Source organism: Leishmania martiniquensis, chromosome 17 (genome assembly GCF_017916325.1).
Source record: "Leishmania martiniquensis isolate LSCM1 chromosome 17, whole genome shotgun sequence".
NCBI classification, from domain to species: Eukaryota; Euglenozoa; class Kinetoplastea; order Trypanosomatida; family Trypanosomatidae; genus Leishmania; species Leishmania martiniquensis.
The window spans coordinates 489,256-512,967 of record NC_090152.1 but is presented as its reverse complement, the minus strand read 5'-3'; the positions used below and the strand labels follow the sequence as shown (position 1 = coordinate 512,967).

At 61.2% G+C, this 23,712-nt stretch overlaps 5 protein-coding genes across 5 annotated transcripts; all 5 read right to left on the bottom strand.

Annotated features, from left to right (window-relative positions):
* Positions 1–6,318: 6,318 nt before the first annotated feature.
* LSCM1_05586 (uncharacterized protein) lies at positions 6,319–7,488 on the bottom strand (the record flags this gene model as incomplete). Its single annotated transcript, XM_067323035.1, has 1 exon — positions 6,319–7,488. One exon carries the CDS (start codon positions 7,486–7,488, stop codon positions 6,319–6,321), a length of 1,170 nt encoding a protein of 389 aa, XP_067179670.1.
* A 2,442-nt stretch (positions 7,489–9,930) lies between these two features.
* LSCM1_05585 (uncharacterized protein) lies at positions 9,931–11,223 on the bottom strand (the record flags this gene model as incomplete). The annotated part of the gene is made up of 1 exon (XM_067323034.1): positions 9,931–11,223. The coding sequence occupies one exon, from the start codon at positions 11,221–11,223 to the stop codon at positions 9,931–9,933; it is 1,293 nt and encodes a 430-aa protein (XP_067179669.1).
* Positions 11,224–13,937: 2,714 nt separating this feature from the next.
* Positions 13,938–16,421, bottom strand: LSCM1_05584 (uncharacterized protein; the record flags this gene model as incomplete). Its single annotated transcript, XM_067323033.1, has 1 exon — positions 13,938–16,421. One exon carries the CDS (start codon positions 16,419–16,421, stop codon positions 13,938–13,940), a length of 2,484 nt encoding a protein of 827 aa, XP_067179668.1.
* A 1,916-nt stretch (positions 16,422–18,337) lies between these two features.
* On the bottom strand, positions 18,338–20,242 carry LSCM1_05583 (uncharacterized protein; the record flags this gene model as incomplete). Its single annotated transcript, XM_067323032.1, has 1 exon — positions 18,338–20,242. The coding sequence occupies one exon, from the start codon at positions 20,240–20,242 to the stop codon at positions 18,338–18,340; it is 1,905 nt and encodes a 634-aa protein (XP_067179667.1).
* A 1,696-nt stretch (positions 20,243–21,938) lies between these two features.
* LSCM1_05582 (uncharacterized protein) lies at positions 21,939–23,015 on the bottom strand (the record flags this gene model as incomplete). Its single annotated transcript, XM_067323031.1, has 1 exon — positions 21,939–23,015. The coding sequence occupies one exon, from the start codon at positions 23,013–23,015 to the stop codon at positions 21,939–21,941; it is 1,077 nt and encodes a 358-aa protein (XP_067179666.1).
* Positions 23,016–23,712: the final 697 nt, after the last annotated feature.

Sequence of the window (23,712 nt, the reverse complement as noted above, 5' to 3'; positions counted from 1 at the left end):
ACCACCCGCAGCGGTTGCAGCAGCAACCCAGCGCTGCGGGAACGGCTCCAACTCATGCCAGCGTGAGAGGCTGCACAACACAAACGGCGCAGCGCCCTCTATGCTCGATGGCGGAGATGAGCGCTGTTCAGCAGAACAGGGCAACGATGGCACTGCCAGGGCACTGGCGGTTGGCAAGGCCTCACTCGTTGGCGGTGCCGTCCGCCCTATCTCCCTTTCGGTCTCCTCCAGGGGCGAGATTGCCAGCCCGCCGCCAGTTGGCACAGGACTCGCAGTTCGCTGCGTTGCCGACTGCGGCCGAGTCGGCGACATTGATTGCTTCACGACAGCTGGTGTCGGCACGCGCAGGGTCGCGCATGGAGCGCGCCGGAAGAGGTTCTCCACTATGACGGCCTCCGGCACGGCCGGGTTGTTGCTGCCGCCCGGAACAGCGGCCATGACTGACTGGCAGACTGCCCTGCCTATGGGCGACTCGGCATCTGCGACGACCGGCACAATGTAGTCACCTAGCGAAGCCATCATGCGCGTCGTCGGGTCTACGCTGTCGCCTGGCTCACCCGAGGGCTCATCCTCGCCATCGACAGCGCCCACCTCTGAGGAAGCGCGCGAGTCTCCTCTCGTGCTCTCGTCACCGTCGCCATTGTTGCTCGTGGGCGGCAGCTCCCTTGAGCCTACCGAAGGCAGGGTCGAGCGCAAGCAGCGCTTTGCCGGATCAGTGGAGGCGGCCATATCCACAAAGGCCGCGATAATGGTGGAGAAGAAGGCGGGATGGAAGTAGTGGCCCATACTCTTCAGCACGAGCAGCCGCGCATACGGCAGCATCGTCGCCGTTCGATAGCCGTTCATCGGCGGCACCACAACATCCTGTGCACCATGCACAACGAGGGCTGGGACATTCAAGTGCTGCAGCAGCGCATCGCGCCCAGCAGCACGGCGGATGGCAGCAGCCTGACGCACAAGCCCAGCAGCGTAAGAGCTGCGCCTCAACGACATCAAGAACCGCTTCTTCAAGTACTCGCCGTCCGGGGGTAAGGCATGGCGCAGGAGGTGGCGCAGCGAATGGACACGAAATTCTAGCAACTCCTCCACAGTGCAGTTGCTCGGCGGTCGGCGCAGCATCCAAAGCTTGACCCACAGCTCTGGCTGCGGCAGGTCTGGTGCGTTTGTCGACGACATGACACTCGTGAGACTCATCGTCCGCTCGGGAGCCTGTAACGCCGCCCGCTGCGCAATCATGCCGCCCATACTGATACCGAAGAGGTGTGCACATGGGATATTCAGCGCGTCGAGAAGCGCCCACGCATCGTCAGCCATGTCATCCAGCCTATATGGGAGCTCCTCGCCCAACCACTTTGCCGCTCGGTGAGGCAGAAGCAACATGGGCGCCTTAATCTTGCCACAGTTTTCCATCTTGGTGGAGTGCCCAATGTCGCGGTTATCGTAGCGGATCACGTAGAAGCCGGCTCGCACTAATGATTCGCAGAAGGCCTCATCCCACGCGGAGAGCTGCATGTTGAGGCCGCCGATGAGGAGTACCGCCGGCAGGCCGTCGGCGGGGTTGCCGAAGCACTGATAGCAGATGTCGATAGGCATATGGGAAGTGGGGCAGTCACGTACGTTCACTACCATCTCAGGTGTGCGCGGCACACGCGGCAGCTTCCGCTTCCATGGCTCTCCCCCTGGGCAACCTGCACCGACCTTGATAGTGACGGAAGAGGCAGCAGCAGCATCGCCCACAGCGGTGACAGCACGTCGCGGAGCGGGCGGAGAGGAGGACGGCGACGAATTGGCCGCGCATTCAGAGGGCGCAGGCACCACTGTTGATGAGTTCGTGGCAGGCATGTCAACTGGAACGATACTGCTACGCAACGCCACACAGACACACAGACAAGCTGAAACGCGCGGATGCAATAATGAGGTGAGAATAGCGCCGTGGAGTAAAGGGCCGGAAGGTAACGCATCACAGCGGATCGCCCAGACAAAAGTGGGCTGTAGCAGACACACAGGAGGAATGCAAGGCAGAGAGTAGCACAAGGTAGCGGCCGTGTGGAACCCTGAAGAGTACGACTAAGAAGTAAAGTTTGGCCGGTGTACGTGGTCGAACTAAATGTCGGGTGGCGGCGACGAGATGAACGGCAACGACAAACGTGCAGGATAACCTGCAAGGAAGTGATGGCCAAAAAGATGAAAGATGTGGCGAAACGGTAAAAGACCAGCGTATGTGCGTGATGTGCGTGTGCACGCACCAGAGTAAATAAGAGACAGACAGATAGGCAGGCAGAGAGAGAGACGTGCACAGAAATGTGAAAAGCGAAGCGTATGAAAGCCACAGGATGGGCGAATCCGTTCTAATCTTCGAACGGCGTGTGGCACAGAGGCGGCAGGAGGTGCGAGAGAGAGAGACAGAGAGAGAAGTGTGGATGGAAACGCTCCGGGGTCATGAACGGGTCTGCACATGTGTCGCCATCGATCTGCTGACACAAAGGCCAAGCACTGGTGTGCTTGCAGCGCGTGCTTTTTTTTGAACGCATAGATAGGCGCAGATGTACGTTGACTGCGCTGGTGAGACGGTACGGCGCCACCCGTCCCCCTCCCGGCCTACAGTCTTGCCTCCCTGTGTCGCCAGCCATCGCCCTTTGGACTTGGTACCCGTCATCGCCTCTCAGCACTTCGGCGAGCCTTCCGCCACATTCGCTGTCGCAAGCAACGAGGCCACGTCGGGAAGGTGCGCCCACGGAGTCGCAATGTTCTGCGCTGGCTGCATCATTTTGTGCGCTGCCGGTTGGCGCCAGTAGCGAGGGGGGACGTGCCGCTCATGTGAGTGTTGAGTCTCTCAGCTCCGGCGGCCGCACACAGACGCAAAGGGGAAAAAATGGGCCTCGCACGCGCGAGCCATCGCTCCGAGATTCACTGAGTTTATGGTGGCAATAGGGGCCATACCTCCTACGCCTCTCTGCAATGGCGCCCCGCTCTCTGTCGTCCGCTTCACGCGCACCCCCTTCGCCCCCGACTCGTGCCGCGCCGATAAAGAGGCGACACACTGCGTCAGTCGCGGTCACCGCCGCGATGCGTCCGTGGTGCGCTCTCGGTGCGGCCCCTCGGTACCATTTGCCCGCCTCGCGCCGGACACCCGCGGGCAGCGGTCGGCCACGCGGCAAACAACGCGACCGCCCAGACAGCTGCCGCCCGCGCCCCTTTCGAGAGAACGCCAACATCGCTGAACCGAAGCCATCCCGACTCGGGCCGCCCGTCACAGCGGTCCCGGAAGACGCTCGAGCCGGCGCGCCGTCCCATTTCCAGCCGATTCCCGCGCACCGTTTCCTGACAAGCGTTTCGCCCCCGCAGCGGGACACCACAGCGAAGGGGGACAGTTCGGCCTTTTCTTTGCGGAGAAGGACGCCGGACCAGCCTGCGGCCTCCCCCCTCCGAAGGCCCCATTTCCGGCGGCGCTGCTCGGCACACGCCTGCAAAGCGCATGTGGCCCATCTGCACATCAACTGCCGCATTTGTGGCAGGCCGTGCAGCGTAAGGGGTGTACGGCGAGTGCCGCTGTCGCCATTCGCCCCGCTCTCAGCTCCTCATCAGCCATTGCCCACGAGCGGCACGAGACACACGGATGAGATGCCACGCATATGTGTACAGTCGCCGACGCGACGCGCTCACGCTGCACACAGGCTGGAGTGGCATGCGCTCCCCTTTACCGGGCTATCGTGCGCGCCTGCGGGTTGCCGGAACCCCGCCCAGAGACGGCGAGGCTGTGTCCGCGTTCTCGCGCCCCAAGCATTCTGTAGAAACCGACCCGCGTGTCCCTCCACTTGTGCGGCGCTCACCCTCCGCTCAGCGGGCGCGTGCGGGTGTCGGTTGTGTGGGAGGGGGGAAGGGGGGTCAAAGAAGCTACATCAAGAAGGGATGCCCCCAAAAGGGGGCCGAGGCGAGCGATTTGGAAAGCAATTTCGACCGCATGGGGCATTCGAAGGGGGGCGTGCTGGTGGCGGTTGCTGAGACAGGAAGAGGGAGGGGGGCTTGCCGCTGATGCACACCTGCCAAGCCGAAAAATCTTTCTCGGGAGCAGGGGAGAAGGTGAAGGGGACCGTCCTTGAAGAAGAGCGCCTGTGCAGCCGGGCGGGAGACGGAGCTCGAGCGCTATGCAGCCGGCAATGACGGCATTCACGAGCTCGAAGAGGAGAGAGAGAGGGGCGGAAGTGGGCTGAAACGGCAGGGTCGCACAACAGCAAGGCGGTGCTCAGCCGACAGCAGCTCTGCCACTACAACTCACCACACGCAAAGATGTCCAATAAGGCGAAAGATCTCGTGTGTGTGTGTATCGGGTGGGAAGGGCTGACCTTGAAGTATCAGCGCTTCGGTTCCCGGTCACGGTCGTGAAGAGGAGGAGCCAGGCAGCCGCCCTAACGCACAGGAGCCCCCAAAGAACAGAGGAGGAGGAGCGAAGGTGAAGCAGAGGAGTTGAAGCAAGCGAGGCGGGATGGGGGGAAGGGGGAGGTGCTGAAGGTCGACAGGGAAGTTCACACGGCTGAAATAGCAGCCGAAGCGATTTCGTAAGAAGCACGAGAGTTCCAGACGCGTCTGTACATGGGTGACCTGGCCAGGTGGGTAGGTTCGGTGTGGTGCCGTAACAGAAAATAACCGCAAGGGTCCTGCAGCAGTGGAGAGGTGGAAGGCGGTGTGTGGCGAGGATTCGCTTGAGGCAATAGGCAGAAGAAAAAAAAAGCGGGAGGCATTTTCATGAAGAGCCCAACGGAGGCGATTCGAAGAGAGAAGAGCGGACGAGAAATACGCGTTTCGGGGGAGGGGGAGAGGTGTCCGTCGTCGTGTTGCGTGCAGCCGCACCAGTCAACACATCCAGGTGTAGGAGGAAGAGGCATTGTGATGTGTGTGCCGGGGGGAGGGGAGGGGAGGGGGGCTTGTTCAGCGAGCAAAGAGGAAGCGGGTCGCCTCCATGAATGTACAAGTGAATATGTAAAGAGGGGGTTCGTTGGCGCGTATTCGGCTACTGTCGCAGCGGTGTGCCCGTTGGTGGACGAGGGGGAACGAGTGGCCATGCCGCACCGAGTGAAAGAGGTGGGCACAGATGTGCCGCTGGACGACTCAACCCTGCGTAGGCTGGCATGCATCGTGAGCTTCGCCTGGCTCCCCCTATTTCTTTTTTCTGCCTCTGCACACACACGCACACTTATGCTGCTTCGGGTCGTTTGCAATCCGTGAAGCGCACAGAGGCAGGCGCGTCGGTCACTCGCTTTCGGTCGGGGTGTAAAGCGGAGGGGTGAAAAAGGCAGGGCGGGCATCAGAGTGGAGGAAAGGGAGGGGAGGTACGGAGGGAAGACATCCACGCACAGTCGCACACACCGTATATATATATGTGTGTGTGTGTCAAAAAAAGGGAGGAAGAGAGAGGGGGGTGCGCACCACCCCCGCTCTTTCTCTCTCTGCAAGAGAACACCGAGTCAGATACCCAACGAAAAAAAAGAAAAAAAGCGCAGCCCGTTCGGCACGTGCGCTTCCACAGCCGCACGAAGCTGTCCAACATATGCGAAAGGCGCCCGACACATACAGCCGACAGTTCGCACGCCTCTGCGGTGCGCTCTGCAGCTGCCCCTCGGGTCGTCAAAGAAGGAGCCGCACATGCCGTCCGCATCGGAGTCACACGCCTGGCGGCCTCTTCAGCTCTCTGGTCCCTCTTTCATAAACCTTCTGCGCCGTGGGCGTCAGACGGACTCGGATAGACGGCACGCTTCGATTCAAGAGGGTCGCGCTCAGGGTCCACCCCCCCCCATGGCGGAGGCCGTGGTATCTGTCTTGTGGGTAACAGGAGGTGTTCAGGGAGTGTGCCAGATGTACACAAGCAGGAAGTCAGACAGCCTCACGTCAAGGCCCTCGGAAGCTCCGCTGTATGCTACTTGTCGGCCATGTTCCGCAACCCCCCTCCTCCCCTTAGCGCCACCCACCACCACCACCACCGGCGCTTACAGGTGGTGCACCTCATAATACCCTCGGGAGACTCGCCAAGTTGGAGTCCGGTGGGCTCGATAGAGTTCGCTGGGGGTGCTGCGGTGACGTTTTCGCGAAGAAAAAGAGGGGGAAAAAAAGCAAGCGCACGTTTGGCATGCGTGCGTGCGAAAATAGGTCCGTCGTGGCAGCACTCACAAAAGAGGTGGGGGCACACCCCTCCGCCCCGCGACCCGACAGGGCTTTATTTTCGTTGGGATGTGTTGTCTGTATATATGCGTGTGTGTGTCTGTGTGTGTGTGTGTGTGTGCGTGCATGTGCGTGTGCCTCCGCACGCCCCCGCGCGCGAGCGGATTAGAAAGCCCCCTCGGCCACGGGCGAGACACCTGCGCGTGCGTTCAGGATGATCTCGTCGGCAATGGGCCGATACATCTCCGCAGAGAAGTAGTGGCCCATCTTCGGAAAGACCACCAGTCGAGCACCGCTGATGCAGTTGGCGAGATGCTGCGCATTGGAGAGCAGAATAAGCGGGTCCTTCCCACCGTGCAGCACGACGACAGGGATGTACCGCGGCGGCGCCTCTCCCGAAGCACATGATGCGCTGCGACGCTCGCTGGCGTCACTGGCCTTCCCCGCGGCACACCCTCGGTTGATGTGCGCTCGGAGGGCCGCGCTGCGGTCCTGTGAGCGCGCAATGGCGGCGAGATGCCGGCGTGCCCCTCCCTGGTACGATGCCCGCGCAAAGTCATACCACATGCCGAGGCGGAACTCGCGCTCGTAAAAGGTCATGTCGCCAGCGACAGCCTTGAAGAAGCGCACGCGGTAGTCCAGCACCGAATCCACATCGCTCGTACTCGACGGCCGGTCGAGGATGTTCAGCAGCAGCGATGGCCTCGGCCAGGCAAACCTGGCAGAGGTGGAGTGCAGGCAGAGGCTTGCCACCATTTCTGGGTGCCGCAGCGTCAGCAGCTGAGCTATCATCCCCCCCATCGAACAGCCGACAACGTGCGCTTGGCTGATCTTCAGTGCTTTGAGCAGGCCGGCGGCGTCCTCGGCCATGTCCTCCAGCGTGTATGCTACAGGGCTCTCACCAATGGACGCCCAGGCAGGCAGCGCCAGTCGAAGAATGCACGGCGACGGATATTCGTCGAGGTGCGTGGAGAGGCCAACGTCGCGGTTGTCGTAGCGAATCACGTAGAAGCCGGCCTCGGCCAGGTAGTAGCAAAACCGGCTGTCCCACATAAGCGACGACGCATTCATGCCCATGATGAGAAGAATGCAGGGGTCCGATGGCTTGCCGAAGGCGCTGTAGCAGAGGGTAATGTCCTTGCCAGTGCTGGCGCAGCGCCCGACCTCCACCAGAGCATCATCTGGCGGGCGCGGGTAGATGCGGCAAAGCTCGTCAAGGACGGTTGGTGGAAGGTCCATGTCCTCCGGCCTGGTAGGTTTCGGCTTCTTTGCTGGCGGAGGCTGTGCGGTCGAGGGCGTCTCCATGGGAGACCCCGCTCCGTTGCTCTCCACCATGCGCTTGCAGTGCCGATGATGCGATGTGGTCAAGGGAGGGGGTAGGAGGAGGTGGTCGGGAGTTCGGTGCGCTCCACAGAAGGGTACACACTTGTCCTTGTTGAGCCTTGCGGTTGGCGTTTTGTATGCGTGGGCGTGGGGTGATGGAGGGGAGGAGGGCGGAATAGATCGAGTGAGGCGTGCGCGGGCGCTTTTGTCTGTGGAAACGTTCGCCTACTCGAGCGCGGGGCCATCCGACACGGAAGAAAGTGAAGAGGGGGGAAGATAGAGAGAGAAGGGGTGAAAGCACTCGAGTCCCACGTCAAGGATGAGAGGGGCCTTCCTCGCACACACGTGCGCATGCATGTCTTCGTCCATCCATCCATTCATCTGCGTGTATGTGTGTGTGTGTGTATGTGTACATGTGTGCGCGGGTGAGTCTGTGGGTGGGTGCCAGCGGTGAGTGAGGGGTGGACATTGAGGGGAGGGGACGTGCGAGTCAGCTTGCGAAGACTCATACTTGCACCTGCAGCTGCCTGTGTAGGTGCGCGTGGACGAACTGTAGAGATGCGAAGCTTTGCATCCATGCGAAGGGGTAGCAGAGATCGAAGATCCATGATGAAGCAGCGCGCTTGCCTCGAGCAGAGGGGAGGAGGGGAGGGAGGACTGGAGGGGGACTGGCGGGCATGGGATGCTGCAGTGGATCGGCCAGGGCCAGTTCCTTCCTTGAGAGTGAACTCACAAGGCTTCATAACGTGCGGCACGTGCATGTCCCTCCCACAACGCATGCGATGTGAAAGAAGAGCTGGCGTAGATCGACTCTTGCGATACCTCTACACCGGTAAAACAGTTCGGAAGGGAGACCCAAGGCGCTGTACCCTTGTGCGGAACCATCCACCTCCATCCTCGCACACTCCTTGGCGGCCCAGCCACACATCGCCGCTACCCACTTGGAATGGAGAGCTCCTACTTGGCATGGTCCCGGACTGCCTGTCCCTTAGCACGCGAGGTCGCGGAAGGCCTCCTCGTTGCTAATATGGCACACCTCCCGGCAGGCTCCCCCCACCTCCGAGAGGGCCCGCCAAAGCCACTACATGGCTCTTCCAATTCACCAAAGGAGCGCCTGAGTCCATCGTATCCAATCCTTCGACATCCAACACGCCGCGCGAGTCGAAACCCTCTCCGGCCAGCACCGCACCGCCCTACTCGGCCCTGCCACACAGCGTTCAAGGGGCGTCGTGGGATTAGCCGCTAGATCCGGCGGGGGTGATGCGGCAGCAGCGACGCTGCACGTCAGTCAAAGAGGAGATGCATCCACTGCAGCATATCCGCATCGCGAAGCTGAAAAGCAAGTCCTTGCGGCGTCGCAAGGATGAGGTGAGCCGACTCGGGAGCTGCCGGCCCCCTGGCCTTCGCTGAGCACCAGACTGTGCAGCGGGAGATCTTCCACTGACGAAAGCGCCTCGTCACGCGCACGCTCGACCGTCAGCGCCTTCCCAGTCTCCGGGTTCCGACCGGCAATAGGTGTCTGTCATGCCACTCAGCCCCTGTGGCACCACCGACGCCGTCTGGCTACTACTAACGTAAGCAAGCCGCTGACGCCCTTCGACAGAATCACGTCCCGGGAGAGAAGCCTCGGCACCTGGCCACTCAAAAAGGGCTTCAGTTGCTGGAAACGGGCCCGTTCGACGCGCAGCAGTGCCTCACCACCGCCCACGAACCCTCTCGTGTTGCAGAGGCTCCAGCCCCTCCTCCACCTCTCGCAGCACCTTTGGAGGCTCCGCCGGCTCACTGAGTCACATCCTATGAAAGGATGCGCGCTCGAGTCGCCGGAGTCGATGCCAGGCTGCCGCCAGACGTCAGGGTGACCGTAAGAGACGCATAAGGATGGGCACGTAAGAGCGAAGAAGAATTCGGGTCGAGACAATCGCTTGCGCGCAGGAGGCTGCCGCCCGATGCCCCAGGAAACGCAAGCGATGGAAACGACAGAGCGGCTGCGCCGCCATCGTGCACGAGGGGAGGGAGGCGAATGAGAGGGGGTGCGAGTTAGCGAGGTTGGAGGGAATAGATGAGCCAATGTAGCATAGTGGGGTAGACCCGTGTATGGCCGCCGGCAGCCAAGCTGCTTCCGCGTTCTCCCTCAGCCCTTATCATCCTCTGCCTCGAGCACGCCCCCCCCCTATCGCTGGGAATGAGGTGCACGCAAGCGTGGATGACAGAGAGGGAGAGGGAGAGGGGGCACAGCAACGACGAGGGGGTGATCGAGGGGCATTTCCCTCTGCGTAGGTGTACGCGGGGTCAGGTGTACGCGTTCGACGTGTATGTTCCACTTGACAAGTAGGGAAGACGGTCATCATAGAGCCCAGCGAAGGAGCGTGCTAGTTTCCGGCAAGAAAGAGAGAGAGGTGCGCCATTAATTATATGCGCGACAGCTGCTTTACTCACTGCCTTGCCGTCCTCGCGCTACAGCCGGGAGGCGGCCGGTACTCGCTGCTTCACAGACGAGCCAGCTGCCTCAGCTGCACCAGTCGGTAGTCGAGACCTTCGCTCTGGTGACAATGCCACTGCTTCGCCCGCACGCACGTTATCGCCAATGATGCGGACGTATGTCTCTCTCAGGGAGGGAACTAAGGCGTGGCCCATGCCTTCCACCACGTACAGACGACTGCCAGGTAGGACCGAGGCGAGGTGGCGTGCGTTGGAGGGAGGCACGAGCGGGTCGCTGTCACCCTGGATGATAACGGTGGGCACGTAACATCGTTTCACGGCGGCAGAGGTCGTCGTCTCCGGGCGTTGGCCACCGCCGCCTTCTGGTTGGCCATGCAATATCGGCACGCTCGTGATGCGCTGCCGCAGCGCGTCGTCGCGGCTCGGCGCATTCAGGAGCGCGAGAAACTGTCGTGGGCCGCCATTCACGTAGAGACTGCGCTTAAAAATGCGCACCATCTGTCTTTTCGCTGCAGCGCGGTCGAAGGGGTATTTGCTCTGGTCGCCCGCAACTTTCTCAAGCAGCTTCGCGAAACTGGATGCGTAGACGTCCACCCTCTCCGCATCCCTCTCAGCGCACAACCGCTGCCGCTCCTCTGGGCTCATGGCCTGCGCGATACGGGCCGCGTACTTCGCCGAAGTTGACTTGGGCATGAGGGAGATGCAGCCCATCATGTCACGGGCCGCCGGCCACTGCGCTCGTCGAGAGCTTGAGTGGGTTGATATAAGTGAGAGCGAGAGGACGCGCTCCGGGTGCGTCAGCGCCATGCACTGCACAATCATGCCGCCCATGGAAAAGCCGACGAGGTGGGCGAAGCGAATGCGCAGAGCATCGAGCAGACCAAACGCGTCGGCTGCCATGTCATCAAGGGTGTAGACCTCAGGGATGGCCCGCGTACCTGGGCGCATCACCGCGTATGCGTAGCGCAGATAGCTGCTTGGCCCCGTCTGTGTCGCGCCCTCGCCACTCCCGCAGTCGTCGAGGTGGGTGCTGCAACCAACGTCGCGGTTGTCAAATCGAATGACGTGGTACGGGCCAGATCGCGCGAGCGCTGTGCACAAGCGATCATCCCAAAAGAGTCCTGGGGAGGCGAGGCCCATGACAAGTAGTACGCTAGGCTGCTTTGCCTCGCCAAAGGTGTTGTAGCAGAGCCGAATCGCGCGCCCCGTGCTGCGGCAGCGGCCAACTTCGGCAAACTGGTCCCTTGGGCGCAGAGCGACGGCCCGCTGCGCTGGGTAGGAGGGTAACGAAGCGGATCGGTGAGTCATGAAACAGTATTAATGAACCCTGTGTTGGATAAGTGTTGGTTGAGGGGAGAGGGGGAGGGGGGAGAAAAATTGAAATGTGGCGACGGTGAGCGAGGATGTGTATGTGGTGACGCATGGGCATCGCAGAAGGCACCATACGCGGCAAATATCAGAGCAGGGGGATGGAGGGAGGAGCCACTTGTCCCAGTGGAACGGCGAAAGAGCAGAGGAGGAGAGTGAGGCGGGAGGAGAGCGGGGTGAAGGGTCAACGCACTGTGAGCCATAAAGGCGAGGGCCAGGGGGAGGGCGACAGAAAAGAGGTGGGGGTGGAAACCTTCTGTTTCCTCGGATGCGGAGAGAGAGTCGGAGAGCTATGCGCAGCCTTGCCGCCTCGTGTTCCCGTGCCGTGACCGCGCGGACAGACTCTCCAGCGCGGTCGGCCCCTCTCCCCTTCAGAGTGGGCATGTGCCTCCACTGCCTTCTGCAGGAGATAACTATGCGGAAGTAAGTCGGCTCGGCGACTCGAGAGTCGGCCTTTAACCTTAGCCTATCGCGCCATCAGCAGAAGAGACCGGAGGAGCACGTCAGACCTCGCCGCACTCACTGCGCCGCATGCGGAGGAAGTGCTCGAGGCGCAGGAGATGTGTTCAGCGGGACTAACAGGAGGATAAGAAAGGGAGGGTCTCAGCCTGGATTTTCTTATGCGGTGGCTACGCATGCACCCTCGGGTGCCCTCTGAGTTGACAGGCCCACCGCGCTACAGCAACTGCACACACTTACACACACAGACAGAGAGACACACGCACATCTACATGTACCCAATGCACATATGCACCAACGAATCGGCAGAAGAGAGGGACGGACGCCTTCCCTTGTCAGAAAAAAAGGACTACAACGGTTCTCTACATCGGCAAAGGAAGTGCGTACGCGCACAGGAAGGGGGGAGGGGAAGGGGAGCGCCATACAAACTCACGTGGAAGCGCACATGCGTACACAGAAAGAGGAGATAGAAGAGAAGCATTGGCGCATTAGCGAAGCACTGAAGAGAACGCCCACAGCCGCTACCGTACCAAATAAATTAATAAGCAAAAAAGGAAAAAAACATCTGCGAGTGCGAAAGAAAACGCCAAAGCAGCTCGTGCACAGGTCAGTGCCGTGTATGTGTGTCTATCCGTCGCTTCGTGAGAGGGAGGGCGAGACACATATTCACTTCCGTCCACGCGCACGCGCACGCCAACACATACACGCTGAATAGAGAAAAGGAAAAAAAGAGGAGAGAAGAGGGGGCTGGCGAACACATAGCGGAAAGGCGGGGAGCGACATGAGAGAGCGAGAAAAAAAAAGTAATTCAACACACGCGAAGTACACGCCGGGCGCACGATGAGAACGTATTGAGGGAGGGCGGGGAGGGGGGAAGGAGGAACGACGGTTGAAGAGATGACCTCCGCCGCGGTGTCCATGGCGACGCACCGGCATCAATAGTGCGGGGAGAGGGGAGGAATAGGAGGAGGTAATGGGAGTGAGTATGTCCTGAGCGCACATGAGCATGGGCACTGCGTCTGTGGTGGTGGCGCCAATGGGGGTGCAGCGCAGCGCAGGAGGGGGAAGGGTAAGAGAACGATGAATTGGTCAGTACAAGAGGTGGTATGGACGGCAGGCGAAGCTTCTCCTAAATAAGTACCAGCAAAGAGGGAGAAAGGGGGGGGCTCCGAAGAGGAAGACACATGCGAGAGCGTGGAGGCAGGGGGGCGAGAGAGCCTGCCACAGGTAGTATGGACACGCACGGCCTCACACATTGTGCCGCGGTGCGTATGTGCGAGTGTCGCTCCCATACCAAAATCAGCGGAAACAAAAAGTGGCGGAGGGGGAGAGACGAGGAACGCGCATAGCCACCCACGCCCAGGCAGGCATACAGGCGCGCGCATGGGCATCGGCTCCATGGATACACGCCCAAGCAATACAGCTGCTCTTCTGGCTGTATATGAGGGCACTTCTGCGCCCGCTTCTCTGTTGCGGGAGATGAGGTGGGGGATGCACAGGAAACTTCCACTGTAAGGCGAGGAGGGGGGTGCACGTGCCCACCAAGAACTGTGAGGCCCACCGAGAGGACCGGTGCATGCCCACACCGGCCCAACAGCAAAGGGAAGCTGCCAAAAAAAAAGGCGGTGAGAGCAAAGAAAGAGGAGCACACAACCAAGGCGCCGCAAGACGGACGCGTACATCATCACTACTGCAGACACGTATACGCACATGAGAGCGTCATTGCTCAGAATACACGGAGGGACAGAAAAGAAAAGCGGTCATAGGATGATGATGATGGGGGAGAGGGCACGCAGAAAGACAAAATGGCGCGCCCACTTTAATGTGAAGGAGAGGGGGGAGAGAATAGGCTAGACGATGAAGAGACCAGCTCGAGGGGGATGAATGCATATATATATATATACATGTACAGGCATGACTATGGTGGTCCCGCACACCTCTCTGTTGATGAGCAGGGAGAAAAAGGTATAATAAAACGAAGGCGCTCGCAACTGCACTCAGCTCCCAAGAGCATGCACACCAACGTACTCGTGCAACCGCACTCGCACGGCCGGAACCGCGCATGGAAGCGGGAAGGAAGAGGGTAGCACCGCCTTGATCAAGGCGCTTCACCAGGTGTGCATCGGTTCGTGAAGGCATGACACAGAGCTTCGACTGATGCGCCACCGCCGCGGTCGCACGCCTCACTCGCTCGCTTAAATGTACGTTTTCGGCACAGAATCGACTGGTGACCGAAGCATGTCTTCTGCATCTGCCACCATCAGCTCCAGCTTCTCCAGCTGCCGCTGCATCAAGGTCCGCTGGCGGCCATCCTTGGCCTTCTCGAGGTCTTCTCGGATCTTCGGTATCGTGCAAGTGCCGTAGGCGACAAACGCGCGCGCACTGCCCACCTTTGGGCGACGCGTCTCGATCTTAGAGAAACGCTGCAGCGTCGCAAGATAGTTAAAAATTTCTTCATCGTTCATCGCGCACGAGAACAGCGCCGTCGAGTGCACGGAGCGGTGCATGACAGAGTAGAACAGCGCGCGGGGCTCGGCCGGGTTCTTGTCGATGATGCGGTTGTAGTGGATGACGCCGTCGCCAACGCCGCTCGCAAAGATGGAGGAAACAATGACATCCTCCTTGCCAGTGGACTGCGAGGTTCGCACCTGCTTCAGCACGCACGTGCAGAGGACAATGCCCTGCTCCTCAGCCGAGGGGCTGCAATGCTCCTGCGCGCGCTGCAGGCTCACATCTAGCACGTCGTTGAACTCGCCGGCATCCTCGACGCAGACATACACCATGCCGTTGGCTACGTTGCCGAACAATGGGCTCTCCGCGACGGTCAAGGTCACAAAGCGCTGCGGCGGGTCGCACAAAAGATCCATCACCTGATCATCCTGCAGAAGGCACATCGATACGTTGAACTCAAACTGCACCGCTGCCAGTTTACCAAAGGCGCCCTTCACCAGGGACTTCAACGCCAGCCATGTAAACCACTCCGTCGGCCGCGCAGCGGGACATCCAGCATCCGCCATGATCATGCCGACGTTGCACCCGCACACAAAGTGATCGCGCATCTCTTCCAGCGAGTCGCTCGAGAGTTGGATGTCTGTGCGGCGGTTGACGTACATGATGTCGTGCATGTCGTACTTCTGTACCTCCTCAGCGCCCGGCTTCTCTGCGAGGATGGTGCGGCCATCCACCTCCACCGCCGGACTCCGGCCACCGGAGACGTCCAGCAAGATGGAGGCCCTCATCGTGGTTATAAGCGACGGGTCGCGGCCGCAGAGGTTGTTCTTGCCAGAGGTGCCGAGGTCGCCATCCTTCTTGTACTGCAGACCCTCCAGTTCCACAGCTTTGTTCTTGAAGTACATCCCCACCCGCTTCTCACTGCTTTTGCGCGTCAAGTTCTGCGAACTGCGACGCCCCAACGCCTGCGGTCGGCTGTCCGCCGACCTCGCGTTTTCCGATGTCCGCATCGATGGCGGCGCGTCCGGGCCGGCAGTGGCGCTGCCGGCCATCCTCATGCGCGCCTGTTGTTGCAGCATCAGTTGGTGCTGCCGCTGCTGCGTCATGGCGCCCACACCGCCGCCGTGCCCTACCGCCGCCGTAAGCGCATTCACCGACACCACGCCGCCCATCGTCCAGCCACCAAAGCCCGAGCTGCCACCCGGCATAAACTGCGAGAGACGATGCTGCGGCTGCGGCGAGGCGGCGGGCAGGTCGCCGCTGCCGCCTCCGTGGGCGTTGCCGTAGTCGTAGAACTGGCCGGCAATAGAATAGCTGCGCTGGAGGGACTTGGCACTGTCCTGGCGAGCAAGTCCCCACTCAGGCGGCTCGGGGGGAGCGCCTGCAGCACCCTTCGCCTCGATGCCTCCCCGGGCCGCGTCCGTCGCTGGTGGGCCACAAGCGCTGCTGCCGCGGGAGTCGGCGTGCTTGAACATGCCGCCCATGCTGTTCAGCGACATCCCCGGACCGACCCCGGCGGCACCGTTGTGTATGCTACTCTGTGTGAAGCTCGGCTGTCGGAAGCTCCCGTAACTGTAGGAGCCCAGGGCGCTGCTCGGCCGACTGAGCTGCTGAGGAGGCGGGTCGCCAGAACCCAGCGCGGTACCGCCGCCGAAGAAGCTTCCGCCGGCCTGGCGCATACTTCCGTAGCTGTTGTTGCGAAGGAGTGGGCCGCCTCGGTGGACCTGCGGGTCCGTCGAGTAGTCGAAGTTCACACCACTGGGAGCGCGGTGCAGGCTGCCAGCTCCTGAACCGACCGAAGAGAAGCTCCCATGGCGCGGGTACTGGCCTCCGCCGCCGTGCGCACCAAAGCTGTCAAAGAGGGGCATCCCACCACCAACCGACCCCATCGAATGGAAGGAGCCCATGCGCTGCATCAGCGGATTTGGAGGACCGAAGTTGCTTTGGTTGTACATCATCATGAAGCTCGGGCTACGGTTTAGCGGGCCCCGACCGGCTCCACCAGCTATCGACCTGCCGCGGCCGCCAACGACTGCCGGAGACGGGAGGCTTGGTGAGACACCTCGGCCAGCACTGCGTAGGCACACCTGCATGTGCGATGGTGGTTCTTGCTGGCCATATAGTTGCTGCTGTGGATGCTGGCACTGCTGCTGGTGCATCAGAGGGCCGACCCCGAAGTCGCCGCGCGGGGGCATGCCAGAGCCCATGCCATAATAGCCACCGTACATGGCTAGGGTACGAATCCGCCTGCAGGTGTGTGCAAACGACCTCTGTGCGTGTGCGCGCGTTGGTGCCCTCAAGCCAAGCTGCAGTCTGTGATGGCAGCACGTACGCAGCAACGGTGCCCACAGACGTACTCGCGGATACGAGCGCTACGAGCACCAACACGCCCCAAAGAGCGGAAAAAATTGAGTCCCAGAGCAACACCCCTCTCCCAGCGAGAGAGGCGCCAGCAAAGACGTCTGTCAGCGTGCCTGCGTTGGAAGAGCGGGACGTGAGAGCTACCGTGCTATCAAGCAGACCGACATGTGCGTAGTGCGCACATACCCCAACCCACGCACACACTGGCAGCGAGAGAGAAAAAGAAAGAGAGAGAGATTCGGCCTGATGGGTGTCTGTACCCTTCGTGTTTCCTTCGGTATCGTTGCGGCCCTTTAGCTGTTTTTTTTAATGCCTCTGTTGGCCCTCTCACGTGACGCTTCGCTTCGAGTTCAAGCGGAGGTGGAGGGGAGGGGAAGTAGGGGTGCCCAATTCACCCGACCTTCCAAGCGGATGAGCTCCTTCCTTGTGTCACGCGCTCTGTAAGTTGTGTAGCCGACGTGTGCAGGGGAGGTGCGTGCGGAGACGACGACGGTAGTAAGTGTCATGAATCAGTGCGGCGCGCCGGCCGGAAAAGGGCGAAAGCGAGGCAGACAGACAAAATGCTCTTTCCCTCCACCTCGACCTGACGCTGACGGCACTGTGAATTCAGCCTCGAAGGCGGAACGCGTTGGGCCCCACCCCTCACCAATCCGCGTTCCCCCCCCGAACGCTTGAAAATGGCCAAGCGGGGTATGCGCCACAAAGAGCAGAGGCTGCTTTGCTGCCGCTCAAGGCGCCCCCGCCCCCCCACCTCAGTGCTCCCTATGCCACTTACAGAGAGCAAGAGGGAGGGAGGGTGGGGAGGGAGCACAGCAATGCTGTGGCAGCCACGACAGCATGAAAGCGCGGAAAGTAAGAGGGCTCAAAGAGCTTGCCGAATGACCTCGACCGCTTCATTTCCTCAGCACGCTCTTCAGCTGCGAGCGCGCCGACAAGGGGGCGTGGTTCAGCGGTGGTAACCATACGACAGAGAAAATGGGAGGAGCTGCCAAAGAGACGGTGACGACGTGTGTGTGTGTGTTTACGGGGAGGAGGGGGGAGGGCATTCGTTAGCAAAGGCGCATTCGCTGCCACTCAGTGGAAAAACGATCGCAAAAGCAAAGCGGCGGCCACGTGCTCATCGGTGGCGCCCTGCCAGGCGCGTTAGGCACGCCCGCGACCACTGTCGGCATGCACGCGCAAACGGCCGTCGATGGTGGCGGGAATAGGGGATAAGAGGAAGAAGGGCAGAGCAAGGAAAGCACGTGGAAAGCCTTCTTTCTGCTTCACGTATGCGAGACCCAGACGTACGCGACAGCGATCGTGCCGCGCGTGATGGGGGGAGCGATTGAGATATGCAACCCCATGCGCGACGGGTACGCATTGCACGCGGCGGAAGCCGAGAAGGGCGAGATGTACGGGAAAGGGAGAGTAGGAAGGCTGGCATGCGCCACAGACGAATCGGTGCGTCAGCGGCCGTAGGCGCGCGCGTTTGGCTATGCATTGTGCATGCCACCCTCCCCATCTCTGCCATCCTCTAGCGGCGCCCGTCGGCGCCTCTACCCCGCCACCGCCGCTACCCTCCCTCTGCCCCCTCTCCCTCAGGGCGAGGGGGAGAACACAAATGCACGAAGACGAGCCGCATGGCATGAAAGCGGGCGCATCTCTGGAGGCGCATGGGCTAAATCCCGTCGTCCTTCGCCAGCCCTTCCCTCCCCTCCTCATCACCTCTCTGCCGCTCTCCTCTCCCTCACCCCAACTGTACCCCCCTCACGCCTCCGCGCAACAGTCTGGCAAAGTCACCTCACGCGTTGTCGATGCCAGCCCTTCGGCACAGCCCGACGCCGCCCATCCACCGGTGTTCGTTGTCCTGCGCCTTCACGAACTCGTCCGCCAGCTCTGTGTGCTGCCAGTACGCGGACACGGACCGCGCTGCCCCCAGCCCGTAGTATTTCGCCCATACGCGGATCTCAGGCGTCGCGGCGGCAACTTCGTCGGTCACAATCAACCGCGTCTCCGGCGGCTCCACTTGCGGCAGTGGCTTCAATGTCGACCGCCCTTCAGCGGTCACGTAGCCGCGGCGTACCAGCTCCTCAATCCACGGTTGCGCGCGCCGCATTAGATACAGCGCCCGCTTTTGCGACAGCACACGTCGCGCAGCCTTCTCCGCAACAACGATATCGAAGTACTTCGGCGTATTCTGTCGCACATAGTGGTGGAACACGTCCGGCTGTCCGGGCCCGTACAGGTCCCACCCGGCAGTCCACACCCGCGCAGAGTACAGCGCCTCCTCGCCATCGAACAAGTAGGGCAAGAAGGGGTCAAACGGGGTATCCAGCACGAACTGCGCATCCCCAAACATGAAGCCCGCGGCAGCGAACCCCTGCAGAACCGGGTGTCGTGTGAAGGGCATCCACCGCGCGCCAAGCTTCGGCATGCCATTATCAAGTATCTGAGCGGTGCACATCAGCATAAAATCGCGCTTTCCGTACTCCTCGCGCTCGTGCCCCTCGCGGTACCCGTTCGGATAGTTTGACAGCAACCCACGCGTCGGCAGCTGGAACACACGCGTTATCAGCTTCGCGTCCCAGTCCACTGAGAACCGCGTGTGACTGTCCACTACCATGAAGAAGTCCTGGTCAAAGAAGAAGAGGCTCGTGATGTACCGCCCAAACGTCGGTCCACGCGCGAATGCGGCCTCCGTCACGCGCGTCGTCACACGGCACCCAGCCAGCGCACGCGACCGCTGCTGCTGAAGCCCCCCGCGCCCACGCCGGAACACAGACCCGCCGGATGTTGTGCGCTGCGCGTCGTCCTCGGCGAGAAGCAGCGTGTCCCGCAGCGTCTCCGCCTCTCCAGCAACGCAGTACAACCGCTCTGAAGAGTGCGCCGGGTGCAAAAATATGCCATCTGGTTCCTCAGCTGTGCCGGCAGGCTGCCCCGCCGCAGCATCTGCGTCGAGAAGCGACCGCGGCGCGAGCACGGCTTCCCATGTGAGTGTACGCACCTCCACGCCAAGCGCGGCCGGCGCTCCCGAGCCGTATAGCACACGCCGCATCTCGCCGCTCAGCAGGTCATCGATGCCAATGCTCGAGAGGCAGCTCGCGTCCGACGAGTTGCGCTCTTCACTCACGCCAACGTAGAGGCGGTGCGGAGCAACAGCCATGTCGAACAGGTTACGCAGCGTTAGCGCGCATTCTCGGTCCCGAAACGCGGCGAGGGAGGTGAAAATGGACGCGTGCTGCAGCGTGTCGCGGTCCGACGGCGTGGCCCAGTCAGGGATGTGGTACCTCTCGTCAGGCTGGTAAAGTGATTCCCACTTGTGAAATGTACCAGGACCGCCATCCATGGGACTTTGGTGGCGAATAAACTTGGTGGGAGTCATGTACACAACGTCGCCCAACTTGGAGAGGGCAACGATCCTGTTAGAGAGAGGGTCCCGCCACGCCGTCCCTGGGGTGTGGCCCCGTACGATCTGAGAGAAGTGCGTCAGATTCCCATCCGCAGTGATCCATGGCTTAGTTTGCGTATCAAAAACCACGCCCGGCGCGTCTGCCGAGAAGCGTAAGACATATATAAACGAAAGCATGCACACACACATAATCGCCATGACGACGAGAAAAGCCTGTCGACGGCGCGCGCTCAGGCGGCGCCGCGGCATGCGCAGAGGCCGCTTGAGCAGGCTCGGTATTTGGCCGGGGTCTCGCATGTTTTTTTTCCTCTTCCGTCTTCGCTTCCTCGATGAAACCACTTGCTCTCTCCCTATCTCCGTGATAGAGATACCCTATACGTTGTACGCGTGTGCACTGTAAGAGGCAGACAGCTTTAAGACGGCGCCGCACACCGCATACGTCTGGAGAAAGAAACGGCTGAGAGACGAGAGAGGCGGGCGTCACTGCGGGGGCTGCTGATAAGGCGCAAAAAAAAGTGCGTTCAAGATGAGGTGTGCGTGTGTGTGTGTATGTGCGTGCGTGCAAGCCCGCACGTGTCTATCTGAGCTTCCTGTTGTGTGGCGGTCGTAAGCCTTTTTTGTTGCTGAGGCGCGCATTCGAACTTCCTTTGTGTCAGCGACATGGGCAGAAAAGAGAGAGCGAGTGAGAGAGCGCGCAGGCGGGCATGCGGGCGGGCGAAGAGAGGGGTGAGGAGAAAGGAGGACGCCACGGCATTGAGCGGCCGGGGGGCGGGGCCGGGGAGAGGATAAGGGAAATTAGAGGAAGCGCGGGCCAGAAGGGGGGCAGCGTTCAAGCAAAGGTAAAAAAAGGGGAAGGCGGGGGCTATGAGTGTGTGCCACACAGTGTTCCCACCCCAAGCGCGCGCAGGACGCACCCCCATCAGTAGGAGAGGCGTTTCCTCAAAGCACCTCGCGAGTTGTGCAAGCCACCGCCAGCGAGAGAGAGAGAAAGGGGGGCGCAAGGGAAGCGCAGCGGGCTTATCGCGTTTCTTAGCGTTGGGGCTCGAGGTGGGGTGCAGCCACCGGCGCAGTTCCCACATCTGCGAAGATGAATGCGCCATCCAGGCGTGACGACACCGTGAAGCGAAGCATGTATGAGCGTGAAACAGAGGCAGCGGGGCGGGGGGCGGGGGGGAAGTGAAAGCGCGACGGCACATGCGGCAGCACGTGTACAGCACCTCTTGAAGAGGGTGGAGGGAGGGATAGAGAGCGACGACCCTCCTCATCACCGGCTCTCTGTGGCTCTTTTGCCTGTTGGCTGCCCCACTTCGGCTCTCAGCGAGTCCACACCGACGTCTGCCCACAGACGTCCCGTACATGCATAAGAGAGAGAGAGGGAGTGGTCCCAGAGAAAAGGGCGGAAGATGGAGAGCGCATGCGGCGTCCCGAGACGGTTGAAAAGCGATATCGGCGAGGGAGGAGTGCGTCGGCCAAGGGAAAGAGGTGTGGGAACACTCTCAGCACCGAAAAGAGTCGTCTTGCACGTTGGAGGGAAGCAGTCGCATGGAGGGGGAAGAGCGCGTGCAAGAGGCATGAGGGCAGGAAAGGGCGGGTGAGAGATGACGGGGAGGGGGAGGCTCGGGTTAAGGAGAGAGGAAAGAGGGCTTCTCCGACGTGTCCCTGTACTTGAGAGCCGCAGTCGTCACTCGCGCAGAGGGGCGCTTGGCGATCCGCTGGGCGGCGCCCACGAGCAAACACGCAGGGAGCGAGAGAGAAAGGAGTGGCGTGAGCAGCAGCCCGCCCCTCCCCCAGCACCCGTCCCTTAATGGGCTTTGGCAGTCCGCCGCGGGCGCTGCGCCGGCCAACAGAGCGCAAGCCGTCATCAGGGCCAGTCATCCGCCCGCACGTCGACCGCTACGTCGCCTCTCTTCAGAAACGTGAAGTTCCTATGGACCGCAGGCAAAGGGGTGCAGACACATCATATCCTCCGCATGCCCTCTCGTCCTCGTTGGCGTCAGTTCCTGTCCGCGTCCCTGGCCGGGTCCGAGGATGACATCACACCCGTGGTAGTGGCCGCCCCCTTTTCCGGCACCCGCTCGCCGCGCGCCTTCTGCAGCTGCATCTCCGCCATGACCTCCGCGTAGAGTTCTTTTGGGATAGAATGCCCCATGCGTGCGAAGGCGACGAGCTTTGATCCATCGATCAGGCGAGTCAGCTGCAACCCGTTTTCGAAGGGCACCATTGTGTCCCTCATGCCATGTAGGATGAGCGTCGGGATCCCCGTCAGCTGGCGAAGACCATTCACACGACTCTCCGCACGCCGCACCGCCCATATGTGCCGCAGAAACCCGTCCCTGTCCTCAGGGCATCGAGTAAAGTTGGCCAACGCAATCGCGCGCATCGTCGGCTCGTCTGGTGGGTAGTCCCCACAGAAGAGAGAACTGATGCGAACCTTGAAATCAACGCGGTCCTCGAGGGACTGGCTAGCAGGCCTCTCCAGCATCGACAGCGTCATTCGCCACGTCTGCGGCTTGACCTTTGGGCCGCCGCTGTGGGAGTACACAATCGTAAGGCTCTTCACCCGCTCAGGGCTTCGCAGGGCCATGCATTGTGCAATCATGCCGCCCATGGAAGTCCCCAGTATGTGCGCCCGCTCGATCCCAAGCGCCGTCAGCAAGCCCCAGGCATCGTTCGCCATGTCGTAGAGGGTGTAGGGCGGCACGCCTTCGCCAATGGAGGCCCACGACGGAAGTAGCATGCGCGAGATCAGCGGGGTCGGGTAGCCGTCGAGGTGGGTTGACAGGCCCACGTCGCGGTGGTCGTAGCGGACAACGTAGAAGCCGCTCTGGACGAGCCCCTCCAAGAAGCCCTCCTTCCAGTGAAGGACGGTGCCACCGAGACCCATGACAAGCAGCAGGCATGGGTCGGCGGGGTTGCCCATGGTGCTGTAGCAGAGTGTGATATCCTCCCCCGTGCTAGAACACTTCCCGACCTTCACAAACTTGTCGAACGGTAGCGGCACGCATTGGCCGCGCAGTCCGCGCGGTAGATTCGCCGCCGCGTCGGGTGCGGTGGCGTCAGGGGCACTCATGATCACGTTCCTGAAGCCAACGTGACGGTGTGCGCGCGACAAGGAGACCGGAGTTGGCACCGCAGTGAATGCGGAGGGAACGCTACGAGGGCTTCGGCAGAAACCGCAGCTCGTGATGCGAGCGATTGCAGGCGGCCACAGGGGTGACGATACAGCACGAGTGACTGTGCTGTGCTGCATGCAAGTGGCACCACGATTCCGATCGTAGATGGCTTGGCAAGAGGCGCCTCCGCGAAGAAAATTACAATAGTGCGACGTGGCCAGTTTCGTCTTTCGCGTTGCCTGTGCGCACACAAGCCGCTCGCAGCGAAACCCTCTGAGGAGCACACACACACACGCACAAACGCACACGTACACGTACAGGAAACAGGGAAAACTGCGCCTCTCACCCCGACGTGCGCGAGCCGTGTGCGTTTCAGCAGGAGAGGAGGGGAGAGAAGAACGCGGGGTGGGGTCGGCCCGCGAGCCCCTTCCAGAGCCGCAGGAAAGAGGTACGCAGACTCTGCACAGCGAGCAGATAGGAGGAGGAAGGGGGTGGGGCCCGTGGCGAAGACGGAGCGCGGAAGGGTAGACGGGGAAGGGAGTGGGCACTTCGCGCCATACGCGCAGCCGTTGGATGGCGAAAGCGGACATGATGCAGAAAAAAGGGGGGTGGAGAAGGGAGAACCGTTAGTCGCGCCGTCAGAGCGAGAAAGAG